This window comes from Hemitrygon akajei, chromosome 2 (genome assembly GCF_048418815.1).
Source record: "Hemitrygon akajei chromosome 2, sHemAka1.3, whole genome shotgun sequence".
NCBI classification, from domain to species: domain Eukaryota; kingdom Metazoa; phylum Chordata; class Chondrichthyes; order Myliobatiformes; family Dasyatidae; genus Hemitrygon; species Hemitrygon akajei.
In genome coordinates this window covers 94888285-94915855 of record NC_133125.1, presented here as the reverse complement: position 1 = coordinate 94915855, position 27571 = coordinate 94888285, and the positions used below count along the sequence as shown (strand labels likewise).

Sequence of the window (27571 nt, the reverse complement as noted above, 5' to 3'; positions counted from 1 at the left end):
TAGAACAGTATCCCCTTGCAATGAGCTGGGATGCACTATATTTGCAATAATCGTTAAAAGATAAGGAGATTTATGCAGAGGATGGTGGATGGATAAAGCCACGTACCTAACTAGTGACAAGGTTCAGTTACCATTCAATAAACTTGGGAACAGTGGCTACTATTTGATTTTTTTTTTACCCATTTAATGCAGATACAGTGACTTTCACTATGTAACAGGTGACCTTGGCTGGTGGCCAATGCTTCTCACACTGACTTAGCTCAAGGAACTAGACAAAGTTCTCAGTCTGTTTTATCTTGTTGTTGCGGGGTGAATGTTGTTATAAATTATGCTACTGAAACAGCACGCACCCCATTGCTCCATGCCTATGTTGAACCCATTTTTTTCCAAAGTTTGAACCTTGTAGATATATATATAGGCATCTGTTAGTCTCGTGAGACCATGGATTTGCACCTTGGAAGGTTTCCAGGGGGCAGGCCTGGGCAGGGTTGTATTGGAGACCAGCAGTTGCCCAAGCTGCAGGCCTTCCCCTCTCCACGCCACCGATGTTGTCCAAGGGAAGGGCACTAGGACCCAAGCAGCTCGGCACCGGTGTCGTGGCAGAGCAATGTATCGTTAACCAATAACCTTCAGATCACTAGACCATTGCCTTATCCACGGGGCACGCGCACGCGCACGCACGCACGCACGCATGCACACACGCACAGACGCACACACGCACACACGCACACACACACACACACACAGTAATGTGGAAAGTTAACTTATTGGCTGATCAAAAACTGGTCCGAAAGTCACTTCCACCATACTGGTTAGTGCTGCCTTCTTACTGGTTAGCTCCTGTGTCTTGCGGCACTGGTTTCTGGTCCCAGGTCACGTACTGCGACACCTGCAATTGGTTTCTGCTCTTCAGGTGTATAGAGGTGAATGCACACGTGCTAGTCGCTTTCTTGGCCCCAAGCTCGTTTCAGGCTGTGAGCCACAGAAGGCCCTCGATAAACCATTTGGAAGAAGTGTTAAGGTTAACGGAGGGAGGGGCTCGTGATTTGGGTGCACACCTAGCTTTTTGCTTGTTTAATAGTGTTGTGTAACTTGGGCAGGTTTAATAAGTGAATGCTTAGTGTTCTAGTTTCTATAGTTTAGGTGATGTGGATGAGTACTTGTTTGACTTACATTGAGTAAAATGTTTCATTGCTTGCTTGAGAATAAACAGTGGCGGTATATAGCTGCAATCAGTAACTGCTGTTTCTGAACCCATGGATCTGCTTCCATGTAACAGGCATCTAGTTAGGAAATCTTTTACTGAAAACAACTTCTAAATGTCACTTACATTCTGGCCCAATCATCAAGCATTTCATTAATATAACCCTTTGTTTTCTTTGGTTGCAGTCCAAGCGAGTGTCCGCACAAGTAAACACATTCTTCTTCCGGCTTTATCAAAGCTGGGTCAACTTCAAAATAGAAAAAAATATCAGTATCAGTCAGGTTTACTAAATATATTGTTGTACTCCTAGCAGATGTTCACAGTTATGTGTGGGACTAATAGCAGCTAATTGAAATAAAAGCCAATTTATGTTGTTTATATAGAGAAAGCAAAAAAAAACCCTCTATTCACATCACTCTACAGCAACAATTAGTACTTACTTGCTGGTATCAATGTGAAGGTGATTTGACATGAATTGCTACACCTCTGTTGACCATGATTCCAAAAGCATTTCGAGTAATTATTTATAAGTATAGATTTTAATGGCAATCCAAATATGTCAAAAACAGAAATTGGTAAGCAGATGGTACTGTCTTAAAATAGACAAGAAATACTTGATGTCTTGAAGGGGCATTTTCCACCGCTGTCACTGTGCCAGATTGGCTGTATACATACTGTAGCTGTTCTGTCTGTATTAGTGGTCAGATTGTTAAGGGATCTAAAGAATTTTAGCTTAATCTGGAAGCCTCTTTGAGAATAGCTATTTTCACTGATCAGCTGTGAGAGAAGTGGTGGTAGACAATCAGGATGGGGGGGATGGGTCTTTCAGCAGAAGTAATAACTTGATACATTGAAGATGTGCAATCTTCTTGTCTCTTGTGAATCTGCACAGGAAGTTTCTACACCGGAGACCACAGAGCTTGTTTTAAAAGCTGAGGCAGTGTTATACCATGTGTATTCCTGCCTCTGCTCAGTGGTAAACATCCACAGTGGTAAAACATCCCTGATAGGCAGATTAATGTGGCAGAAAACATACAATTACCTTTAAGTAGCTTTTAAGAACAAACCTTGTGGTCAGCTTTAAATAATAAACAAAAGAGATTCTGCAGATTTTGGCGATCCCAAGGAACACACACGGAACACAGCAGGTCAGGCAGCATCTACGCAAGAGGAATAAGCGGTCGATGTTCTGGACCGAGACTCTTGAACATGTTTAAATACTGCTGATAGCATCATCAGACACAGGCTATAGAATATTAGCAACATAATTATACAAACAAACCAGTTTAATCTGAACCACTCCAATATTTCACACTATCAGCGAAATACAGTGCGGTAGGGTGAGAAGGAGGTCAGAGAGTTACACTTTTCACACAGAGGGTGGCAGTTATCAGTTGCCAGAGGAGCTGGCTGAGGCTGACAAAACACTCAAAAGGCACGTGAACAGGTGCTTGAAGAGCAAGAGTATAGAGTGACAGATGCCTACTGTAAACATCGTGGATTTGCACAGATACTCATCCTGGTCAGCATGGACCAAAAGAATTCGTTTCAGTGCTTTTTGATTCACTTGTTTATAGAGTTCTAGCACGGACTAGGCCCTTCCAGCCCTTTGAGCCACACTATCCAGCAACCACCGATTTTAATCTAGCTTAATCACGGGACAATTTACAATAACCAATTAACTTACTAACCGCTACATCATTGGACTGCAAGAGGAAAGCCCCGGAGCACCCGGAGAAATCCCAAACATTCCACAGGGAGGGCATACAGACACCTTACAAATGACATCAGAATTGAACTCAGAATCGACGTCCCGGGCTGTAATAGCATCATCCTAACAGCCATGCTACTGTGGCAACAGTATAATGCTAGAAAGGTTCCTCTCCTTTCACCAGTCATACCCCGTCACATTCTCTGCAACCTGAATTAATTGGTGTGTCTCTCATTTCTGAAGAGCCTTGGACACAACAGACAGCAGATGCTGGAAATCTGGAGTATCTTGAAACACAGAGGAGTTGGAGGGCCCCAGCATCTACTAAATTCCATAAATTTCCATGGATGCCAGCTGACCCACTACATTCCTCCAGCTTCTTTGTATTGTCATGACCTCAGCCCCCTCCTTTGTGAGAATCGCAAGAGAGAGAGAGAGCCTTACAGTTTGGAATGTGGGCTGGTCGCTCAACAAGACAAAAGCCTCGGACATAGCCATTGTCTTGGGAGACACCTTTGTGGGATAAGGAACTGGCCTATGTGCAAAATCTCAGGGCAATGTGAGATGGGTAATGGGGGAAGGATTGCCTCGCCCCCCCCACCCTGATGGACATCTACAACCCTGCCAGTCCAGATAAAAGGTGGGCTGACGAGGCGGGGCGACAGACGCACCGGAAGACATGCTAGAGATCCTGTGACAGCGTTTTGATAGCAACAGCCGGTGGTGGGGTTCGTGTGCGTCTTTTCCTTGCCTGGGATTGGCGACCCCACAACGGAAGAACAGCTTAGCTACAGGGGAGGACACCGATGAGCGTTCATTCCCCCAACGAGGCTCCGACAAACCGAACTCCTACAGGTTGGAAAACCTGTCGGGTAACTGTTTCATTCAATTCTCTGTCTCTCTTTCTAACAAAAGTGCACCAACGCGACACCACAACGACGGCAGCTAGTGGAACTGCAGTAACCACAAGAGACTTTTAGATATCCAGTAAACAATATATATCTACATTACCCCTAGACAACGATAGAGCTTATTTCTGATTGATTATTACTATACCTGTGCTTTAGATTGAGTTGTGACGACGTATATGATCTGAATGTTTTGTATTAACCATACGTTTGTGCCCCTTTATAAATAAAAACGTTTGAAAATAGTAGCATCAGGCTTCAGTGGACCCATCTATCTTTGCTGGTAAATTACCCGGTTACTGGGGAACGTAACAAGTGGGTTGCTCGTCCCGGATTTGAAACCAAAGGGGAGGGTCAGTGAATCGGGCTGTAAGTCCAAACTTAAATCTGGTTACGCAGGTAGCCAGACAGGAAACCAGCAAAGATGGATGTGGGTGAATTTATGAGAAACCCGACTGTAGAGGCGCTAGGGACGGCTACCAAATCAGACTTGGTAAATCTGGCAAAGGGTTTAGGCCTCGCAGAGGTGAGGTCATCAATGAAAAAGCAGGAAGTGCGAGGGGTCATAAATCAGTATTACATTGAAAAGGAGGTGTTTGCAGCTGAGGATTTGGAAAATATCCCCAAAAAGAGATTAGCGAGTGGGGCAGATCAGGTAGAGTTGGAGAAAGTAAGGTTGGAACATGATCTTCAAGTAAAGCAGCTAGAAGCAGCTGCAAAGGAAAAGGCTGAGGAACGGGCTGCAAAGGAAAAGGAACGGGCTGAGGAACGGGCTGCAAAGGAAAAGGAAAAGGAAAGGGAGCAGGTGTTCAAACTAAAGGAATTAGAGATGAAACAGGGTCATGAGCTCCAGCTAAAGCAGCTAGAAGCAGAAGCAGAAGAGAAAGAGAAACAAAGGAGCCATGAATTGGAGCTGGACAGGCGAAAGCAAGAGCGAAGAGCTCAAGGGCAAGAGAGAGAGGAGGGGTTTGATGTTAGTCGGGCGTTGAGATTGGTCCCCCCCTTCGAGGAGACGGATGTTGATAGTTATTTCTTGCTTTTTGAAAAGGTGGCAGTGAATCAGAAGTGGCCCAGAGAGCAGTGGGTGGCGTTGTTACAAAGTGTGTTACGAGGGAAAGCACAGCGGGCATATGCCGCGTTGCCCCCAGAAGGGGAAGGGAATTATGATCAAGTAAAGGAGGCCATTCTCCGAGGTTACGAGTTAGTACCTGAGGCGTATAGACAAAGGTTCCGAAATTAAAGAAAAGGATGGAATCAAACGTATACCGAGCTAGCCCATGAGAAGGGTGTGCTCTTGGACCGTTGGTGCACCGCGGAAAAGGTGGCCGAGAATTATGGGCGTCTCAGGGAGTTATTTTTGATTGAGGAATTTAAAGGTTGTGTTCCGGAAGAGATCCGGAAGTATTTGAATGAGAGGACGAATCAGTCCATCTCAGAAATTGCTAGGTTCGCAGATGAATATGCCCTAACACACAAGACAAAGTTTTCCTTGCAAAAAAGTTACCAGAGAGACCATGGGAACGGTAGAGAAAGCCCGCCGGCTGAGGCGGAGATCCCGCTGGGAGCTAGTGGTAAAATTGAGGAGGAGAGGCAAGACGGTAGGAGAGGTCCTGGCTTGACCTGTTTTAATTGTGGAAAGGTGGGTCATATTGCATCTAAATGCTTTGCTCCGAGAAAGGAGCCAGAGAGAGGGAAAGCAGCGATCCCTATCGGGTGTGCAGTGGTAATCAGAAAATCGGCAAGAGGGTCCCAGGGGAGCAGAGAGTGCGAGGGGTCGGAGATTTATATGTCACATGGAACAGTGTCTGTGAGGAAGGGGGACCCGCCAATTCCCGTACGGATTTGGAGAGACACAGGGGCAGAGCTATCATTAATTAGCCGTAACATATTACAATTCGGACCTCTGATGGGCGAGGTAGCCCTGAGAGGAATAGGAAAAGGGACAGAAAGGGTGTCTTTGCGTAGGGTCATTTTGGATTGTGAGCTGGTGTATGGATCAGTTGAAATGGGGGTGCCATCAGAATTCCCGAGAACTGACGTGGATGTCCTTCTTGGGAACGATTTAGCAGGAGGAAAAGTTTGGTCGGCCATGACTATGACCCGCCGACCGGTGCGTGTTGAGGCCCCGCCCATAGAGTCCCCGAGCTATCCCGCATGCGTGGACACTCGCAGCCTGTCGAGAGCAGCAGCTGAGAACGGGAGCAGTTTAAAATTGGCCCAGACGTCTTTACCGACCCTGTGCCACGAGGGTTTCGAGGGTGGTAAAACGAGGAATAGTAACGTAAAAGGGGGTAAGGGAGAGAAGGTAGATCTTCCCTTAGCGAAGAAAAAGGTCCTAGAGGTAGGAAATAAAGATGAGAAACAGATAAAGCTGTTAAAAGGTCCAGGGTTGGACATGGATGATCTGTCTGGTTTGGCAGGACTGTTTGAAGAAGTTGAAAATTCTAAAGGTGTTCCCGATAATGAAATGAGGGCAGTCCTAGATGAAAAGGATGCCATTACCTTGAAGAAGTCTGCTGGGTTGGCAGATGGGGTTGTTTCAGCCCGCGGGGTTGAGTTTACTCTGGAAGTGAGTTGCCCAGAGAGTAACTGGGAGGATCAGGGGAATTTAGAATTTGAAAAGGGTACGGGTATTGAAAGCCTGGAAGAGGCCAATGCCCCGTTTGAGTGTGTCCAAGATGGAGATGCACATGGTCCTGAACCTAGACACGGAGCTCAGAAAAAGTCTGAGGTATTTGACTCAGCTGGACGAGACGGTCGTCCTTTTGGAGCAGATAGACTTGGTTCGGAAAAAAAGGGGTTAACCTTGGGAAGTGTGAGTTCCCAGATGGTTGTGCTGAAGGGGGTGTTCAGAGTTAATGTGGAGTTTACGAATGGGGAGATAACTGTTGTTGTGGAGGAGAACAGTAAATCTGTAGTTCCCAAATCGAATGAAAAAAAGTTAAAGTCTAGATTGATGCCTGCGCATCGATTACAGGTTGATTTGGAATGTAAAGGGGCCTCACACGCTATTGTTATTCAAGAAAGCGCTGTGAGGAAGCCGAAATTTAAATGCGGCCGGAGAAAAAGGTTCGAACTGAAACACATCAGCCTGCATGGTCTTGACAAAAGGGTTAACTACTTGTGTAGCATTAAAGAATTGGGTGGAAATTCCCATGATGGACTAGGTTGGGGACACGGAGTTAAGAGAATAACCCTCATGGAAAGGAAAGGCGGGAGAGTACCTCGCCAAATTACTCAAGTTCCCCACGGGGGGACTCTCCGGAAAAGAGGCGATGGTTAATAGAAAATGCCATTTTTAAACAGCAACGCCGGTTGTACGGGTTTGCGCCAAAGCCTGTGACTAATAAAGACAACCCCTTTGGAGACCTGCCGGTGAAATAACACGACCGAAACGATTAGTATTTGTATAAACTTTTGTAGATGCACCTAAGCTAAGATCACACCTCCTTAGTTTTGTTGCTGAAGAAAATAAATACCGTAGATTCCGGACTACAGAGCGCACCTGATTAAAAGCCGCTGGCTCTAATTTTAGAAATAAAATCAATTTTTTACTTGTAAAGGCCGCACCGGATTTTAGGCCGCACCGGATTTTCGGCCACAGGTGTCCCACGTTGTAATATGAGATATTTACACAGAAAGATATTACACGTGAGGATTTTTTAACTTTTAATTAAATCCATATGGTAACAAAAACAAATATATATTGCAAATGCTTTTTTTCGAACCGTGCCCGTAACGCGGCTACTTTTAAATATACGTTGCGTATACTTCTTTACTGAACAACATTCCAATATCTCCTAATGACTGGTAAAAAATATATATACTGCAGCCTACCAGGAAAAGTTATTGATCGCCTTTAACTTAAAAGCAGCGTTCGCTCAGATCCAAAGCCGCTCGCGTAATGTGCTCACCCCCGCCGTCCCGTTTATCGCAAACGGCATTTAAAAGCAGCGTTTCGCTCAGATCCAAAGCCGCTCCGCCGCTCGCCCCCTCCTTCCCGTTTATCGCAAACTGGTATCCCACAAGACGCGGCGAAACCGGGTGTGACGTCATAGCATCCCGCGATGTAGTACAGAAAACAAATATAGTTAAAACTCTTCTAACTTTAACTAGAAAATGAATTACTAAGCGAAAATATTATAAACTAAATAACTGCCATAAAGGCAGCACAATGCTTTTCTTCGAGTGTTTTCCATGTTGATGAGGGTGAGTACAAATGACTGATTTACAATAATTTAATTGTGAAAGTGCGCTTGATTTATCGTACAATTTCATTGGACCTCTGTGAACTACTCATCAATTTTATTGGTCTACTGTTACGAGGCAAAATGTTTACGAGGCGGCATGAAAAAAAATCATGTATTAGCCGCTCTGGATTAAAGGCCGCAGAGTTCAAAGCTGTTCAAAATGTGGGAAAAAAGTAGCGGCTTAAAATCCGGAATCTACGGTAGGTGGTTATTGAGCTGAAGTTTGATGCTACAAGACTTTAGTACGGTACGCGATGTTAAGATATTAAAGAAAGGGACACTGTAATTGTTACCTGTTTAGATACTGACTGGAATGTATAACGGTAGTACTCTGTGAAGAGAAAAGCTTGTGTAGTATGTTAGAGTCCAGGGAAAAAAAAAATCCTGTACCAACTTGTTTTTAACCGCTGGTAAAAAACTTTTAAGAGGGGAGGTGCCATGACCTCAGCCCCCTCCTTTGTGAGAATCGCTAGAGAGAGAGAGAGCCTTACGGTTTGGAATGTGGGCTGGTCGCTCAACAAGACAAAAGCCTCGGACATAGCCATTGTCTTGGGAGACACCTTTGTGGGATAAGGAACTGGCCTACGTGCAAAATCTCAGGGCAATGTGAGATGGGTGATGGGGGAAGGATTGCCTCGCCCCCCCCCCACCCTGATGGACATCTACAACCCTGCCAGTCCAGTTAAAAGGTGGGCTGACGAGGCGGGGCGACAGACGCACCGGAAGACACGCTAGAGATCCTGTGACAGCGTTTTGATAGCAACAGCCGGTGGTGGGGTTCGTGTGCGTCTTTTCCTTGCCTGGGATTGGCGACCCCACAACGGAAGAACGGCTTAGCTACAGGGGAGGACACCGATGAGCGTTCATTCCCCCAACGAGGCTCCGACAAACCGAACTCCTACAGGTTGGAAAACCTGTCGGGTAACTGTTTCATTCAATTCTCTGTCTCTCTTTCTAACAAAAGTGCACCAACGCGACACCACAACGATGGCAGCTAGTGGAACTGCAGTGACCACAAAAGACTTTTAGATATCCAGTAAACAATATATATCTACATTACCCCTAGACAACGATAGAGCTTATTTCTGATTGATTATTAATATACCTGTGCTTTAGATTGAGTTGTGACGACGTATATGATCTGAATGTTTTGTATTAACCATACGTTTGTGCCCTTTTATAAATAAAAACGTTTGAAAATAGTAGCATCAGGCTTCAGTGGACCCATCTATCTTTGCTGGTAAATTACCCGGTTACTGGAGAACGCAACAGTATGTTGTCCTTGAAATGTCAACACTTTTCCTCCCCCATAGATACTGCCCGACCTGCTGATTTTTTCAGTATTTTCTGTTATTACAATGATGTCAGGGTTGCTAATTTGGATTCAAAAACAACCCGTACCACTTTACAGCTGCTGTTCCTTGTTCAAAAAGGGAACAGGGAGAAGTTCCAGATGGCTACTAGGCTTTGAACCTCACATCTGTTGCAGGGAACTTATTGGAAAAATTTGTACGCAATAGGATTTATTCACTCTTGGAAAGACAGGGTCTGATTAGGACCAGTCAATACGACTGTGTGCAGGAAATCCTGCCACAGTATTCTGACTGAGCATTTTCTGAAATAGTAACTCTGAAATGTGCTGATGGCAGGGTGGTAGTTATTATATGTGTGGACTTTAGTAAGACCTTCGACAAGGCCCCTCATGGTAGTCCGGCCCAGGAAGTTAGAGCACTAGAAAACTGGCAATTTGGATCCAAATTTGACTTGTGACAGAAAATAGAGTGCAGTATGTGAAGGGATGCTTTTCTGACTGGAAGCCTGCTTGCATTAGGCCCATATCCCTCCATGCCATTATTAATCAAAGATTGTTGCTGGAAACCTTGAAATTCATGATATATATTTATGACTTGGGTGTCAATGTAGGAGGTATAATTTGTAAGTTTGCAAGTGACATGACAATTAATTGTGTTGTACAAAGCAAAGAAGGTTGTCTAAGGTAGGATATCAATCAGTCAGAGAATTGTGTGGAACAGTGGCAGAAAGAAAATAATCTGACTGTGTGAGGTGACAGGAGTAAAATAAGGGTAGAACATGTGCTGTAAATGGTAAAACACTGATGAACAGAAGAAATATGAGGTACAAGTCCTGAGTTCCTTGAAAGAGGCGACGTAGGTGAACAGGGTAGAGAAGAAGCCATGTGGCATGCTTGCTTTCATTGGGTAGGACATAAGGGAGTTAAGCCATTATGTTGAAATTTATAATACACTGGTAGGACTGCACTTGAATTAGTGGTGCAGCTGTGGTTGCCATATTGTAAGAATGATATGATTGTGCCGCAGAGAGTGCAGAGGAGATTTACCAGGATGTTTGATGGATTGGTGGTCTTGAATTATGAGGTGAGAGAAGATAACTGGGTTTGTTTTCCCTGGAGTGAAGCTGACCTAGTAGAGGTATATAAAATTATAAAAACAAATATGGTACATTATATACCACCCTGCCCCCTCCCCCATGATGGAGATAGCTAAAACAAGACACAGATTTAAGGTGAGAGAGGAGTTTTAGAGAGGATTAGTGGGGAACATTTTGTTACTTTGAGACGTGTGGCTATCTGGGGAACTCTTTGCCAGAGGAGGTGGTGTAATCAGATATAATCACACGAGTTGAGGAACAATTAGACAGGCACTTGAGCAAGCATATAGACATAATGTGGGTAAATGTGTTTGATGCAGACAGAGACAATGGTCACCATGGTCATGCCGGGCCAGAGGGCCTGTCTCTGTGCTCTGAGAGTTGCATCTCAATGCTAACTACATTCCGTGGTCTTGCACAGAAGAACAACAGGAGCCCCGTCAGCTCCCAACACAACCCCATTCCCTGTAGCCCTGTAACTTTACATTTGGAGTAACTTAGTTATTTTTATTTTTAATTAGAGATACAACACGATACAGGCCCTTCTGACCCACTGGGTTTCCTACTCAGCAACCCACCAATTTAACTCGAACCTGATCACATTGGCCAAAAACGAATTAACCTACTAAACAGTATGTCTCAAGACCGTGGGAGATAACCAGAGCACCAAGAGGAAACCATGTGCTCACAAGAAGGATATACAACCTCCTTGCAGAGGACACTGGAATGGCATCACACTAACCACTACACCATTACTCCTGATGTTCTCAAGTCAGAGAGCTCTCTGTTCCAATTGTGAATTTAGAATAGTTTCTAACTTTTCCTCCCACCTCACATGCAAATTCTGCAATATTTGCTAACTGCTTTTTCACTTCAAGATTTAGTTATAACTAACCCAAGACTTGCTTGTTACCATAGCAACCAGTACAGCCACCTTAACCTAAATCAATACCACTACACTCACAAGTGCTTATATGTGTAGATAATTAGCACAATGCTATGACAGTTCAAAGTTTCGGTGCTCAGAGTTCAATTCCGACGCATTCTGTAACAAGCTTGCAAGCCTTTCTTTTGAGTGTGTGTGTTGCCGCTGGGTGCTTCACTTTCCTCCCACAGTCCAAAGGTGTACCAGTCATTCTAAACTGTCAGATTTCAAGTAGGTAGAGTTGCAAAGAGTGATTTTGGCACAATGGCCATCATAAATTAATGGGTACCAGAGTAGAACGTTACGTTGAAGCTGTACACAACATTGGTGAGGCCTTATTTGTAGCATCGTGTACAGTTCTGTTTACCTACCTACAGGAAAGATCACGATATGATTGAAAGAGTGCAGAGAAAATTTATAAGTACATTGCCAGGATTTGAGGACTTGAGTTAGAATGTAGGAGAATAAGGAGATTTTTTTTATAGAGGTATGCACATTTATGAGGGGTATAGAAAGGATAAATGCAAGCAGTCTTTTTCCACTGAGGTTGGGTGAGACTAGAGGTCATAGACTTAAGGTGAAAAGTGAAAAGCTAAAGGGCAACATGAGAGGGAACTTCTTCACTCAGATAGTGGTGAGAGGGTGGAACGAACTGCTAGTAGAAGTGGTGAATTGGGTTTGATTTCAACATTTAAGAGAAATTTGGATTGATAAATGGATGGGAGGGCTATGGTCTAGGCAGATTCATAGTTTGGCACAGACTAGATGGGCTAAAGGGTCTGTTTCTGTACTGTAGTGTTTTTTTCATTCCATGACAACAAGGAAAACTGTAACAGAAACAAGTCAGGCTCAATGCCACTGGGCTGTCAATAAAGGAAAAGATACTAGTAGAAGACAAACATTCAATATTCAAAAAGGATAACCACAAACTGCTGTTCAAGCATAGAATACCACTCCTGTTACATGGATTTCGTTTCACTCTGCTACGTCCTGTTGACTGCAGGATCTCTTCATTTTAATTGTTTACATTCTCACAGAATGAGCAATTCTTTGAACGAGATCTTCAGACGAATTGTCTAGCATTTTGTGTAAAACCTGTTTCATTCAAGAACATCACCTTCTGAATACTTCAATCCTTCCATTGTGCTCTTCATTTCATAATCAGTGTATTGCTCCAATTTACCTTGGTTAAACACTGTATTTTATTAGCGTGCTCCTGGTAGAATTCATGGCCTGCCCTATTCAAGGTCATCAGTCAGTTTCAAACTTAAAACTAGAATATAAATTAGTGCCAATCACAAACATGAGAAAGTCTGCAGATGCTGGAAATCTGAAGCAACACATACACAAAACACTGAAGGAACTCAACAGATCAAGGAGAATCTATGGAGAAGAATAAACAGTCAACGCTTCAAGCCAAGACCCTTTTTCAAGACTAAGGAAGGGGGAAGATGCCTGAATAAAAAGGTGGGGGGGGGGGAAGGGGAAAGAGGCTAGCAGGAAGGGAATAGTTGAAACCAGGTGGGTGGGAAAGGTCAAGGGCTGGAGAAAGAATCCGATAGGAGAGGAAAGTAGACTATAGGAGAAAGAGAAGGAGGAGGGTCACCGGGGGGAGGTAATGGGCACGTGAGAAGTAGTAAAAGATCAGATTGGGGAATAGAGGAAGGGTGAGGGCATTTGTTCATCAGGAGAAATTGATATTCATGCCATCAGGTTGGAGAATATAAGATATTGCTCCTCCACCCCAAAGGCAGCCTCATCTTGGCACAAGAGGAGGCAAATTAAGTGTTCTAGCTTTGACATCCTACAACTATTACATATAATGATGTTTCAACACGGTCTTTGCAGATAGCTGTGTTTTCTTGTTAACTGATCACTGTGCTGTTTCTCAATCCTACAGCACTTTTAAAGAATTAATGCACATTGTGTTTGCTTTAAAAATCTTCTCAACACTGATTCATCAAAGCAACAATACTCCAACTGTTAGACAAAAGAACGTTCAAAATAAACTGATATATTTAAAACATTTTACTCTTTGTTACCTAAATCTTCCTTGAATCTGTTGCTCATTAAATTCAACCACTTCACATCAAATGAAAGTGTTGCATATTTTTATACCACTGAATATCCTTTCAAGGATAATGAATATTAAAACACTTCCATCTGAAAAAGGAATGAAACCAATCATTAAGAACGGGGCACTGCAAACTAGAAGGTAACACACATGTATGCAGGCTAGATATTTAACATTGCTACCTTATACAAGCTTCCATTGTTTTTCTCAATTATAAATCATCATGGCAGTTGAATCGATATGGCAGTGAAATCAATATCATTAAAAGGGCTTTCAGATGCAATGATATGACACAATTCAATTTTTCTATGTATATCAATTATTTTGATTCTGTTGAAAATACTGCCATAATCATTTGACTCACACTACCCGACATTAAAAGAAACACTACAAATCTTGCTGGTTGGTTTAGGGCTTCAGCTTCCCTTTCAACTCATAATACATGGATTATTCCCCATGTCCATCACTTCCAATCTACTAGAAATAGCAAATGCATCACAAAGATTCTTTCAGTACAACACACCCAAGCACAATTTGTTAAATATTCAGTAGTAAAAGTTGGTAAATAATAGATGGGTGTTTTAAAAATACTGAAAAATGTCTGATATTTTGCAAGAAATTTGTAAACATGATTAAGTTCATTATGACTTTGCATGATAAAGATTATCAGAGATGACCAGCAAAAAAAAACTGATCTGATTTTCCAAGGGACTTATTCCACCATCTGGTTGAAGAAACCTCCTCAATACCTAGTTCACAAATGAAAATGATTGCAATAAAAGACAAAATGATGTAGTTGGGAAACAATTATGCAAGTAAGCCACACTGAGAGCAGGTGCTTTACGTAGACACAAGGGGTACTGCAGATGCTGTAAATCTAGAGGAATACACACAATGTATTCAGCAGGTCAGGCAGCATACGGATAGGAATAAACAGGCGACATGTTGGGCCAAGAAGCTTTTGTCCTGGTGTTTTACATATGCCTGAGGGGCTGGACATAGGGATGCTGAGTTGCCAGAGGACGACTAAAGTGGAAAGTGAAAGCAAAGATAAACACCTGAAACAGGGAGCCATGTCTAAACTGCAAACCTCTACACATTACAGGAATATGTCAAATTTGCATGCATTCAATTCCTTAGGAAAAGAATGTTGTCAATTTCATCACATACCTCAAACAATATAAGCGTGGGTTTTGTAGTTTGACTTTGACTCAGTGGGTTTGACAACATTCCTGGAATTCACTGGTTTCCTAACAACTTCATGCTACTTTCTAACTTGCTCATATAAATGACTTTTACTACAACTTTACACATTAAAGATTATCTTTCAACCATTTGAGATGCTTAAATGGGCCATATTGTGACAACTCACCCTAGCCTCTGTATCCACAATACAGAAGTAGCTACTAGCTAGCAAACAATCCTTTGTACACCCGCTGGTGCTTGCATCTTTTCTGGAAATGTTATGCCAACTTTATAATGCCTTCTTAGTCCTTGATGGACAGAAAGCATAAGACCAACACATAAAATGCTGGAGGAACTCAGCAGGACAGGCGACATCTATGGAAAAGAGTAAACTTTGGACATTTTGGGCTGAGATCTTTCATCAGGACGTCATTGTTTAGTCTTTAGTTGGGAGCACTGGATACAATAGACGACCTCAACAGATTCGCAGGCGAAATGTTGTCTCACCTGGAAGGACTGTTTGGGGCCCTGAATGGAGTTGAAGGAGGAGATAAATAGGCAGGTGTGGCAATTTTTTTTGCTTGCAGGGATACGTGCCACAACAGAAATTAGTGGGAAGGGACGAATGGACAAGGAAATCACAGATGATGTAATCCCTGTGTAAAGCAACGAGTTGGGTGGGGGGGGGGGGAGTAAAGATGTGTTCAGTGGTAAGATCCCATTGAAGATGGCAAAAGTTGTGGGGAATGATGTGTTGGATGCAGAAACTCATAGGATGGTAGGTGAGGACAAGAGTAATTCAATCCCTGTTAAGGAGGTGGGAAGATGGGGTGAGCATGAACGAATGGGAAATGGAGGAGGTGCTAGTGAGAGCAGCATCAATGGTGGAGGAAGGAGAAGGAGGACATTTCCATGTCCTGGAAAGGATAGCCTGATCCTGGGAACCATGTGGCAGATGACAAAGGACGTGGGAAAAGGAGAGAGCAATTTTACAAGAGACAGGGTGAGAAAAGGTATAGTCAAGACAGTTTTAGAATCCACACAAAATGCTGGAGGATTTCAGCAAGCCGAGCAGGTCTTGCTGAAAGGTCTCGGCCTGAAACGTCGACTGTACTCTTTTCCATAGATGCTGCCTCACCCGCAGAGTTCCTCCAGCATTTTGTGGATGTTGCTTGGATTTCCAGCATCTGCAGATTTTCTCTTGTTTCTGATAAGAGCACAGGAGGCTCATTCAATGATCTTGCAAGGTCTTCCTATTGAATGGAATAATAGACTACCAACGCACTGTTCTGCTTGCATGGCTTGATTTCTGTTCCATTCCAGAAAGAACAGTTCACCTTATGCTTGTGCACTGAGCATGTTAAAAGAAGGATGATCAGTTCCATGTGGTGAGAACCAAGGCCAGGCGAGGTAGGGAGGATTTTAGAAGAAAATGGATATTAGCATGGGTTGGGTTTTGTTCCTGTTGTAACGTGGATGAAACCATGGGAGAGCGAGTAACTTGTAGGTACAAAGCAGCTTCTTTATTCGACACAACAAGGTATAGCAAGCATCATATGGAGACCATGTGGTGGAAAAGGTCTGCTGTCCCAATGTGGGCTCGGTATTTATTTGCTGAACACAAAGGGCAACCCCTATTTACGAAGTATAGACAATGCATAGACAATGCTTTCTTTTGAAGCTACACATAAACATCACACCTTCTGACTTCATCCTTTCCTCCTGATGCCCACATATCTGGATTGGTATTCGCAGCCTTTAGGAATGCAAGTTAAATCCACAATAACACACACAAAATGCTGGTAGAACACAGCAGGCCAGGCAGCATCTATAAGGAGAAGCACTGTCGACATTTCGGGCCGAGACCCTTCGTCAGGATTAACTGAAAGGAAAGATAGTAAGAGATTTGAAAGTAGTGGGGGGAGAGGGAAATGCAAAATGATAGGAGAAGACCGTGAGGGGGTGGGATGAAGTCCTATCCTATCCCTAGTCCTATCCCACCCCCTCTGGTCTTCTCCCATCATTTTGCATTTCCCCCTCCCCCCACTATTTTCCAATCTCTTAGCATCTCTCCTTTCAGTTAGTCCTGACGAAGGGTCTCGGCCCGAAACGTCGACAGTGCTTCTCCTTATAGATGCTGTTTGGCCTGCTGTGTTCCACCAGCATTTTGTTTGTGTTGTTTGAATTTCCAGCATCTGCAGATTTCCTCGTGTTTGCTCTTTAAATCCACAAAAAATTTATTTGGTATTTTACGTGCCAACATAGAGGACAATTCATATTGATAAAGTATAGATAATATTGTCTTTGAAACTACAACATCTGGTCAGACTACAGCATCAGCAGTGTCTGGCATTCACAGCTTTTAGGAAATGCATCATTATGAAGTCATTCCACAGCACTTTGTCAAACAGAAGACTAGTGGTCAAGCCATTTGCTAAGTGTGAATAGCCTAAACCCAAAAATTCACTCGGTAACAGTTCCCTTACCCCTTCTGGTTCCACCATCCCACCTTTCCTAAGCACCCCAACCCGCCCCTCTGCTCAGACACAACAAACCACCTTCCCCCCTCTGATCTTAGCTTTCTTCCATTTTCACAATTCCCTCTGACCTTCCCCTCTCTGAGGCAGAACACTCTGTCTTCAGTCAGGGCCTCACCTTTGTCCCCCTGTGGGCATACCTCAGTGAGTTCCATGCCAGCCATGACACTGAGCTCTTCCTCTGCCACCTCCTTCTCAGAGCCTACTTCTTTTGCAACATCTCTCCAGCACAATCCCCTTCTTCCATCTTCAATCTTCCTCCTCTTTCTGGACACCCTGCCCTGGTCTTCTGCCTGCTCTGGATCTTTCCATTGATAACTGCCAACGAAACATCAACCACCTCGACTTCAACACTCCTCTCTCCAATTCTAACCTCATTCCTTGCGAACGCACTCCTCTTCACTCTCTCTGCACTAGTCCGAACCTCAGCACAAACCTGCACATAAGTGGGGTGCTGTAGTAGTCTGGCAGACTGACGCCTACCTTGCTGAGGCCAGGCAACAACTCTCAGACACTTTTTTTCTTGTCACTTGAAGAGACCCCACTAAGGAGCACCAGGCCATTGTCACGGGCAACATCACTGACTTTATTAACTCTGGGAATCTCCCATCCACTGCCACCAACCTCATAGTTCCCTTACCCTGCAACTCCCTTTTCTACGTTCTACCCAAGATCCACAAACCTGCCTGTCCAGGGTAGACATATTTTTTCAGCCTGTTCCTGCCCCACCAAACATATATCTACATATCTTGCCTCAGTTCCTTCCTACCTACATCGATGACACTTTATAAACTCTTGATCTTTTCAAAGACTTCAAGCTCCCTGGCTCTGGTGGTGTCATTTTCATTATGGATGTCCAGTCCCTGCACTCCTCCTTCCCCCATCAGGAGGACCTCAAAGCCTTCCAATTCATTCTGGACAACAGACGCAACCAATTCTCCTCCACCACAACTCTCCTCCTCTGGCAGAACTGGTCCTCACGGTCAATAATTTCTCCTCAGGCTCCTGCCATTTCTGTCAAACGAAAGATGTAGTTGTTGGTGCTTGCATGGGTCTCAGCTATGTCTGCCATTTTTTCAACTATGTGGAACAGTCTGTGTTCCAAGCCTATACCAGTATCACTCACCAACTGTTCTTGCACATCAACGACTCCATTGGTGCTGCTTCCTGCACCCATGCTGAGCTCATTAACTTTGCCTCCAACTTCCACCCTGCCCTCAGATTTCCATGGTCCATTTCCGACACCTCCCTCCCAATATTCCCTCTGAGGTGTGCACAGGCACCTATCTTTTGCTATTAGTGCAAAAAGGAATTTAAACTGTATACAAAAGTTTGTCACCCTCTACCTTGTTGGCATGTTAAGTATATTTCACAATCAAACACAATCACATTTCCTTTTCCAGCTTCTGATGCGGGCGGTGCTGACAACATGGAGTTTGCGATGATTTGTCTGCAAATTTTTGATTTATAAATTTATACTGCTTATATAGAAGAAATTATTCAGTGTGCAAATGGTGTTGTCACTGGGCAAAAAACTGCACAGCACAAGATTTTTGCACAAATTAAATGGAATATTGCTCCCTCCACTTCCTCTCTGCCTCTGGAGACAGTGTATCCACTATATCCACTATTATCATTTATAAACCCACCGATTCTCACAGCTACCTGAATTAGACCTCTTCCCACCCTGCCACTTATAAAATTGTCATTTTCTTCTCTCAGTTCCTTTGTCTCCACCACATTTGTTGTCAGGAGGAGGATTTTTACTCCAGAACTAATGAGATGTCCTCCTTCAACAAAAGGAGCTCCTCTTCCCCCTCCATCAATGTTGCTCTCACCCCATCCACCTGCCACCCCACTCCTCCTGTCCTCACCTACCACCCCATCAGCCTCTGCATCCAGCACATAATTCTCCACAATTTCCATCATCTCCGACAGGATCCCATCACCAAGCACATCTTTCACTCCCCCCACTTTCTGCTTTCCACAGGGATTACTCCTTTGTCCCTCCTGGCAATTATTTTGCAAGCGAAGCAAGTGCTAAATGTACAAACATGCTGGAGGAACTCAGCAGGTCGGGCAGCATCCGTGGAAATGAGCAGTCAACATTTCGGGCCGAGACCCTTCGTCAGGACTAAAGAAGGAGGGGGCAGGGGCCATATAAAGAAGGTGGGAGGAGGGTGGGAAGGTGCCAGGTGAAAAACCAATCAGAGGAAAGATCAAGGGGGGGGAGGGGAAGCAGGGAGGGGATAGGCTGGAAAGGTGAAGAAAGAATGTAAGGGGAAAGCACTATGGGTAGTAGAAGGCGGCAGAATCATGAGAGAGGTGATAGGCAGCTGAGAAGAGGAGGCAGAGTGAAAGTGGGATGGTGGAAGGGAGGGGGAGGGAATTACCGAAAGTTGGAGAATTCAATGTTCATGCCAAGGGGCTGGAGACTACTCAGACGGTATATGAGGTGTTGCTCCTCCAACCTGAGTTTCCCTCATCATGGCAGTAGAGGAGGCCATGTATGGACATATCTGAATGGGAACGTGAAGCAGAGTTGAAGTGGGTGGCAACTGGGAGATCCTGTCTGTTGTGGCGGAACAAGTGCTACACCTGCCCCTACACATCCTACCTCACTACCATTCAGGGCCCCAAACAGTCCTTTCCAGGTGAGGTGATACTTCATCTGTGAGTCTGTTGGAACCTGTATCTGGTGCTCCTGGTGTGGTCACCCATATATCAGTGAGAGTCAATGTAGATTGTGCGACTGCTTTGTCAAGCAGCTACACTCCGTTGGCCAGAAAAAGTGGGATTTCCTGGTGGCCAACCACCAATACAGCTTCCCATTCCCATTCTGACATGTCAGTCCATGGCCTCCTCTACCGCCACAACGAAACCACACTTCAGGTTAGAGTATATTCCGTCTGGGTATTCTCCAACCTGATGCCATGAACATTGATTTCTTGAACTGTTAATTGCCTCCTGCTCCTTCTCCTTCACCTTCCCCACTCCCATTTCCCTCTCTCACCTTATCTCCTTAGCTGCCCATCACATCCCTTTGGGGCTCCCATCAGATCCCCCTTCTCCAGCCCTTTATCTTTTTCACTAATCGACTTTCTAGATCTTTACTTCACCACTCCCCCTCTCTTGGCTTCACCTATCACCTACTACATTGTACCTTTTCCTCTCCTTCCTCCAACTTCTTACTCTAACTTCTAATCTCCTATTTCCCATCCTGATGTAAGGTGTCATCCCAAAACGTCGACTGTGTTCAGCTGCCTGGCCTGCTGAGTTTCTCCAGCATTTTGTGTGTATAACTTTGATTTCCAGCATCTGCAGATTTTCTCTGGTTAGTGATCTGCCTATCTTCCTCTAGCAGCTGTCTCCTAAATTTACACTTCTCTCTCCCCTCCTTGTTGATTTTATTTTCTCTATTTTCTGCTCTCTCTTTGCCTCTACATACCATTCACCTGGCACTGATTTATAACTTTGGTTCTTGCTACTTACCATCTCCTCTTTATACTGGCCATCTTGTCTCTTCACTCTCAATCCTGGTACAGGATTTCAACAAGAAATGACAATAATTCCTTTCCTTCCACGGATGCTGCACAAGTTCTTCTAGCAGACTGTAGTCCACTTTCCATCACCAGGCTTGGCTGCTCCCATTTAGTTTTTAGTTGCATTTGACATGTACACTACTGTGCATAAGTCTTGGGCACATATGTATAGCTAGGGTGCTAAGACGTTTGCACAGTATTGTTGTAATTTTATGTATTGCACTGTGCTGCTGCCTCAAAAAAAAAGCATATTTCATGACATATGTGAGTGATGATAAACTTGATTCCGATCTGGGTCCCTACAGGGGACTGAGAATGGTAAGGGAGCCAAAAGAGGGGAATCTTGGTGGGGAAAAGGGGAAGGGAGGGGGGAGGGAGCAGGAAGCACCAGACGGCCATTCTGTAATGATCAATAAACCAATTGTTTGGAATCAAATGACCTCGCTTGGTGTTTCAGGACTAGGTGTGTCTGCACCTGTGCTACTCCCCAAACCACTGGCACTCCTTCTCTGCCACATCCCTCTACTGCCATCCCCAATATCATTCGCTTCTGCAATCTCCGCTCCACATGGATAAATACAGTCTGTGCAAACGTTTTATACACTATATACAGTATGTAGGGTACAGTATATACTGTATGTAGACTATTGCCCAGTACCTAATCTCTGCCCCTTTCCTATCCATGTACCTGTCTCACTACATCATAAATGTGGCAATTATAAGAGCCTCCACCACTTCCTCTGGCACCTTGTTTCACATACCCATCATCTTGTGTGTGGAAAATTTGCTGCTCAAATCCTTTTAAATCCACCCATCCTCCTGCTCACCCCAAACTTATATCCTCTAGTTTTAAACTTGCCTACCCTTGGAAAATGACTGTGAAGATTCACCCCCATCTATGCCTCATAATTTTAACACCTCTATATAAAGATTTTATATACATCTGTAAGGTCATTCCTCAGCCACCAGAGAAAAAGAAACACTAGTCCTTTCCGGTCACCAGACGAAGTAAGAATGTTCAGCAATAGAGAGAAATGCTAAAGGGTTTCACCCAGAATGTTGCATGCAATGGAGGGTCATGGTTGGATAGGATGTGTTTATTCTCACAAGGATTCAAGAGGCCGAGGAGTGACCTTACGGAGGTTTAAAAAATTATGAGAGGCATATTTAGGATAGAGGGCGAGACCTTTTTGCCCAAGGCAAAGGAGTTTAGAACTAAATGGTACAAGTTTAAGGTGTCCCTGTGGTTGTGGCCACTGGGCTCCTGGACCAGTTGCAGTGCTGAACTGGCTCCGTGTCATGGATTCACTTTAGGAACTCTGCAGTTCGTATTATTTGTTTACTTTTTTTAATTGTTTACCCAATTTGTTCTTTTTTTCACACATTGGATTTTTAACAGTCTTTGTTGTGGTATTTTTCATGGATTCTATTGTGTTTCTTTGGTTTGTCGCTGCCTGCAAGTAGACGAATCTCAAGGCTATATATGGTATACAACCTTGAGATCCATCTTCTAGCAGACAGCCACAAATATGCACTTTGATAATAAACTTCCAGAGGGGAGAGAAATTTAAAGGAAATCTGAGGGGCAATTTCCAACATGGAGAGTGGCGGATATCTGGACCAAAATGGTACATTTGTATGAGTGGCAGAGACAATTTAAAAGTTATTTGGACAGGTACTTGGATGAGAGAAGGAAAAAAAGGATGTGGGCCTTATGCAAGCAAGCAGGGATAGCATTGCTGGTTAGCACAACTGTAATGGATGAGGTGGGCCAGTTGATGTGCTGTAGGCTCCTACGGTGCCATGATTCTGTAACATCAGAATATACAACTTAACATCAATCCTTGATATTCTTCAGTCTTCAGAAAAAAAGCCTATCAGTTAACTTAAGATTACAGTTAAAAGATTGCAGGTGTCTTATGGAAAAACAGGCCCTTGATATGATCACTCATTAACTTAGCCTGTTTAAATTTTAGATAGTACGATTATCCCTTTCAAGGAGGTTGTTCGACAAAGCTGATGAAGTCACCTTACAGTTGAGGACACATTGAATGACTTTTACTTGTAACATATTATTCTGCCAATGAAACCTTTTTCCAAAATGCAGTCCTTGATCGATGATGCTTGAATTGACAGCCAATAACATAAATGGCTCAGAGTTTCTTTCATCCAACAGCTAGTAGGAAGAACACTACAGAATCAAAAGACCCCTGTATTAGTTATTACAACATCCTGAAACCTAGTGGAATTGCTGAGTACGTTAACTTCAGAGTTTTATTTGTGCCAGTATTGTGCTCTGTGGGAGGATTTCATCTGCCATTTTAAAAATATGTTGCCATTGAAAGCTGTTCAGCTCTGTGATTTGAGAAGCAGGCAAAATTCTGACTAAATAATGCTTTAGGAGCTACTGGCAGCCAGTTGCAGGAATAGAAGCCATTGCACTGACATGCCTTCCATTTCTTTAACATTATAAGCTTCGTTTCTGAGAAAATAGTCAAAAAATCTCTGGCATAGTTCAATTTCCAAAATTTGCCATTTATTATTGCCTGGTTAAGGATGCCTTTTATTGTTTGTTAACCTCTCTAATTTTCGACAGAGTGCTATATACATCAATGCTTAATAAAATAAACATTTTTCTTCATTAGTTAGGTGGCACAAATGAGAGCAAAAGTGGTTTTAGCTGGCCATTTCCTTGATCAAACAAACACAGAAGCAACAAAAATACAGATAAGTCTCTGCTCATTCTTTCCTGCTATTAATTGCTGTTCACTGTGTATTATCAGCACAGCTTCCAATAGTCTTCCTACGTAGATACTCAGCTTTGGCAACAATGCAGGGTTTTACAGCCTGCTTTAACTTTGAAGAGACTGAACAAAAGGCAAAAATGACAGCAGACCTTCCCCCATCCAGGTTGCAGAGTTATCCAGGATAAATTAATTCCAATTTCTGTTTCCATTACCTGGTAACTGAGGAAACTGCTTGCTGCTTTATCTGGGTTTTTTTTAAATATAAAGGACAGAATTTTGATCTTAACAAATTCCTGATATAAAGTAAATATTCAGCTATAAGCCCCTCCTACCTCATCCCCAGTTCAGTGCTGTCAATATCATTGATGGACACGAACAAAAAAAAAGCACATGGCTATCATCAGCTACAATTCCCTCAGTATACTACATGACACACTTCTCCCTTTAATGCCAATTTTTCTGTGCCTACGGAGCACAGCAAGAGATCAAGGTTTCCAGACAGAACATCATCAAGCAATACCATCAGTGAAGTAAAGATTAGTAAGCTACTGCGTTAAAGCACCTTGAAAAGTAAGTGGATGTACCCTGAAGGATGCAAAATTATGGGCTTTTTTTTTGTAACCACATGAATTGAAAAGCTTTGATGCCAGAGCTTTCTGATGATACACCTCAAGGAGTGGCTAAATAATTATGATTCACAGATGTGGGTATACAATTTGTGTAACGGGGTAGCATGTGTGCACTGATCTCTGCCTCTGAAATTCATTACCATTGACATCTCTGAAACCAAATTTTCCAGGTGGAGTTCTATGAAAATATTCAACGTACTGTTTATTTAGCACATACAACAGAAGATAAACCTACCCTTGGGCACTGGCAGAACAAAATGTCATTTAGCTTCTGGCTCACGTAATGGGTCGCTCTAATATCTAGTGGGAGTCACTGCAATTTCCTCTTTCTCCTTCAAGACTGCCAAATCAAGGATAAGCAGTTTTCTAATACTGCACCTGGCATATGTAGAAGCAGAGATCACAAAGGAGTTCCCGACAAGATTCACGGCTTGGAACATTTTGGTAAAACAACAATCACATTTATACAGCACTTACACACTTCGCAGAAGTTAGTTAAAGCTTTCTTTGAATTAAACTAGGATCCTGGTTAATTGGTCCATCAGTTAATTGCAGAAGCTTATTTGGGACAACTCTTAAAGAACAAAGATGAATTGAGAAAATAACTAGGATTCCCTTTGTTTATTTGGGACACTCTGCTGCTTACGTAGGACAGGAGGCTATGCTGAACAGTTTCTAACTGGAGTCAGACATGTGAACTTGTTTGGCCATTAGACAATACATCATAGTTAGAGTGAGCTATTTTCAAAAGCATCAGTTGTGTGTATTTGTGTTCTAAAAGCAGTCACTGATGGTTGGCGAGAAATAAGCAGTGACATAATTTAGAGTTGTTTGTTCATTGTGGTTTCAAGCATTCAGGCTTGGAGGTGCCTGAAATGGCTGGAAGTGAAAATGAAACCATTTCACTACTTCAACACGTTAGGCATTATGAAGAATTTGAAGGTATCAACAATAATCTTGACTGTTACGATGAAAATGAAGAATTGGAGGGTGAATTTGTCAAAAGTATTGTATGAAGGCAGACCATTATCTGCACTAGGTATTTGTTCATTTACAGTCAAAAGAACCATATTTTGTTTGTCATATCCGATGATTACAGTGAAACCTATGCAGGAGAGTTTTTAAAGTAGATAAGCCATTGCACTGAGACAGTTCCACTCTCTTGACCTCGGAAGTCCAGGCCCACTGATACAAGTGGTCATCACAAACTACTTGAAGCTACAGGTGAAAGCCCATCTATTGGGAACCAGAAGTGAGTGAGCTGCCCCAGAATGGACATGACAAGCTGCGTCACCAGAGGTGCTACCGCTCTCTGGACATGCTATACAAGGCAGGGTACATTGGATGAATTCCTCCATTGATAACTCATAGGAACTAATGTACAGTTCTATAGTACTGCAGTACCTTTGGTGATGTTCTAACTTGTTCTGAATTTCATTTTAATACATAACTCATTTAAATGGCAGTTTGTCTTTTTCATACCTTTTTAACTATTTTCATCAAACTTCAGCTAAATAAGACAGCTGTTTAATTGGGCAAAAATGAACTGGTCCAGATGTGTTCCAATTAAGCGGAATCCACAGCAATAGATGAGTGACTTAAAGCTTAGTCAAGGGAACACAGTAAGAAGATTATGTTTGGAAACTAATACGCCACACTAAACAAGCACATGATTGCACTGGGATGAATTTCAGAGACAACTATAAGGCTCTAATGGCTAATACTCAAACAACAAAGACAAGTTTTTTTTGTTTAAACAACTTAACTTTCATGGTCTGAGATTAAAACATGAGGGCACACATCTTTATACCAATAATTCCATTTCTCCTTTTGCACACATGCCCAAAACAGGGAAAATGCACATGCCAACAATGAACAGAACTCAATAATCACCCATACTTTTCATATATATTAAAATAAAAATTTTAAAAAGCAATTCAAATGTCCATTCAGATATGGGAATTAGTTCTAATCCTTGATGTTGATACCGTTCATGAGTACCAAATGCCTTCACTAAGTGCTTTTAGCAGCACGAGAGCTGGAGCCCCCTTCTTTGTGAAACAGTCAGCTGGTTGTTCCTTTGTAGTTGACCATAGCACCTGATGAATCTTCTATGCTTGGACAAGTTCCTTGATGCAGCTTATCTCGAGACAAAGCCTCTTCTCTGTAACTGACTTGGTGGATTTAATGGCATCATCCAAAGAGCATCTGCCTGTGACACAAGATATTTGTAGACTGTTCTTCTTTGGTTCACCATGGAAAAGCTCAGAATAGCGTGTGGCCAGATAAACAGCATTGTCAATACCTTCAGACATTGCATGGATTTCTCCTGCCAGTGTGCTATGTACAAATCTTCGGAGAGGTGCAAATCTTCCCTCTTCTCCCATCAGTACACTAAAATGTCCCCCTCGAGTATCTCCATCAGGAAGATTTCCAAGAGAGGCATCACTGAAGACAACGAGCCTCTGTGAGCTATCTTTTCCAAGCTGTTTAAACTTGAAACCTACTATTTTCATATTGAATTCTGCACACTATCTTGATTGCCTCATATAAAATTTGTACTGTGGCACTTCTTTTGTTGGATGCCAACCTGTAGACATCAAACATGATGTCAGGTCTGCTCTGTCTTGCTACCCACAGAATCTGACCTTTGACCTAAACTGCTCAGCTTCAACTTCACCGAGGGGTGCATGCCACTGCGTGGCACGTGAGGATTCCATGCAAATTGTCTGAAGATCCCTGACGTAGCTTTCTTGGTGCAGCTGAACTGTCCATCAACAGCGAGGATGTCATGTTCCTCCCGTCCAACCTGAAAGGCTGAATTTAGCTGAGGAATTTGCTGTAGCAAAGCTTTATGAGCCTCCCATATGAAGTAATCCACATGACAGGCAAGTACTCCAATCGCATTTTATCCTGAATCTTGCCCGTAAAAAGCAGCTGGATCCATTTATGACATCTTTCTAACTGTCTGCAACATTATTTCCTTGACTGTTTCATACCAGTAGAATGAGACATCTTCTAGACCATAGACACACTTGGAGCTTCCACAGTATTCCTTCACTTCTGGCTTCAGGAGGGAGTTCAATGTAAATGTCACGTGGCAGCTCCATTCCCTGTAAGAAGTGGATTTTATGTCAATGCAATGGGATTACAAATGCTTTGACATATCACTCCCTGTGGTGCCCTCTAAAGAGCAGGCAGCCTGTCGACCAGTATAGAGGGAAGGTTTGGATTCTGGCCAAACACAAGTTGATATGGGCTACTGCCATGTATATTGAGCATGGCATTCTTCGCCATAAGGATCCAGTCAGGACTATATTCCAATCCGAGCCATTGTTTTTCTTTACCTTCAGCATTGTCTCAGTGAGCATTTGGTTGTATTGCTCCAAGGTCTCTGCTCCAATGTTAAAATTTTCTTCACCACCATTATCACTGAATACATTCCAAAGG

General features: G+C 43.2%; 1 protein-coding gene across 4 annotated transcripts in view; it reads right to left on the bottom strand.

Moving 5' to 3' along the window:
* The window catches only part of kynu (kynureninase), a 257201-nt gene that overhangs the window by 174973 nt on the left and 54657 nt on the right, over positions 1 to 27571 (bottom strand). For all 4 annotated transcript variants that reach the window (XM_073025850.1, XM_073025843.1, XM_073025858.1 and 1 more), the window contains exon 3: positions 1331 to 1451. In XM_073025850.1, the coding sequence (XP_072881951.1) occupies positions 1331 to 1451 (121 nt within the window). The remainder of the gene's footprint in view (positions 1 to 1330; positions 1452 to 27571) is intronic.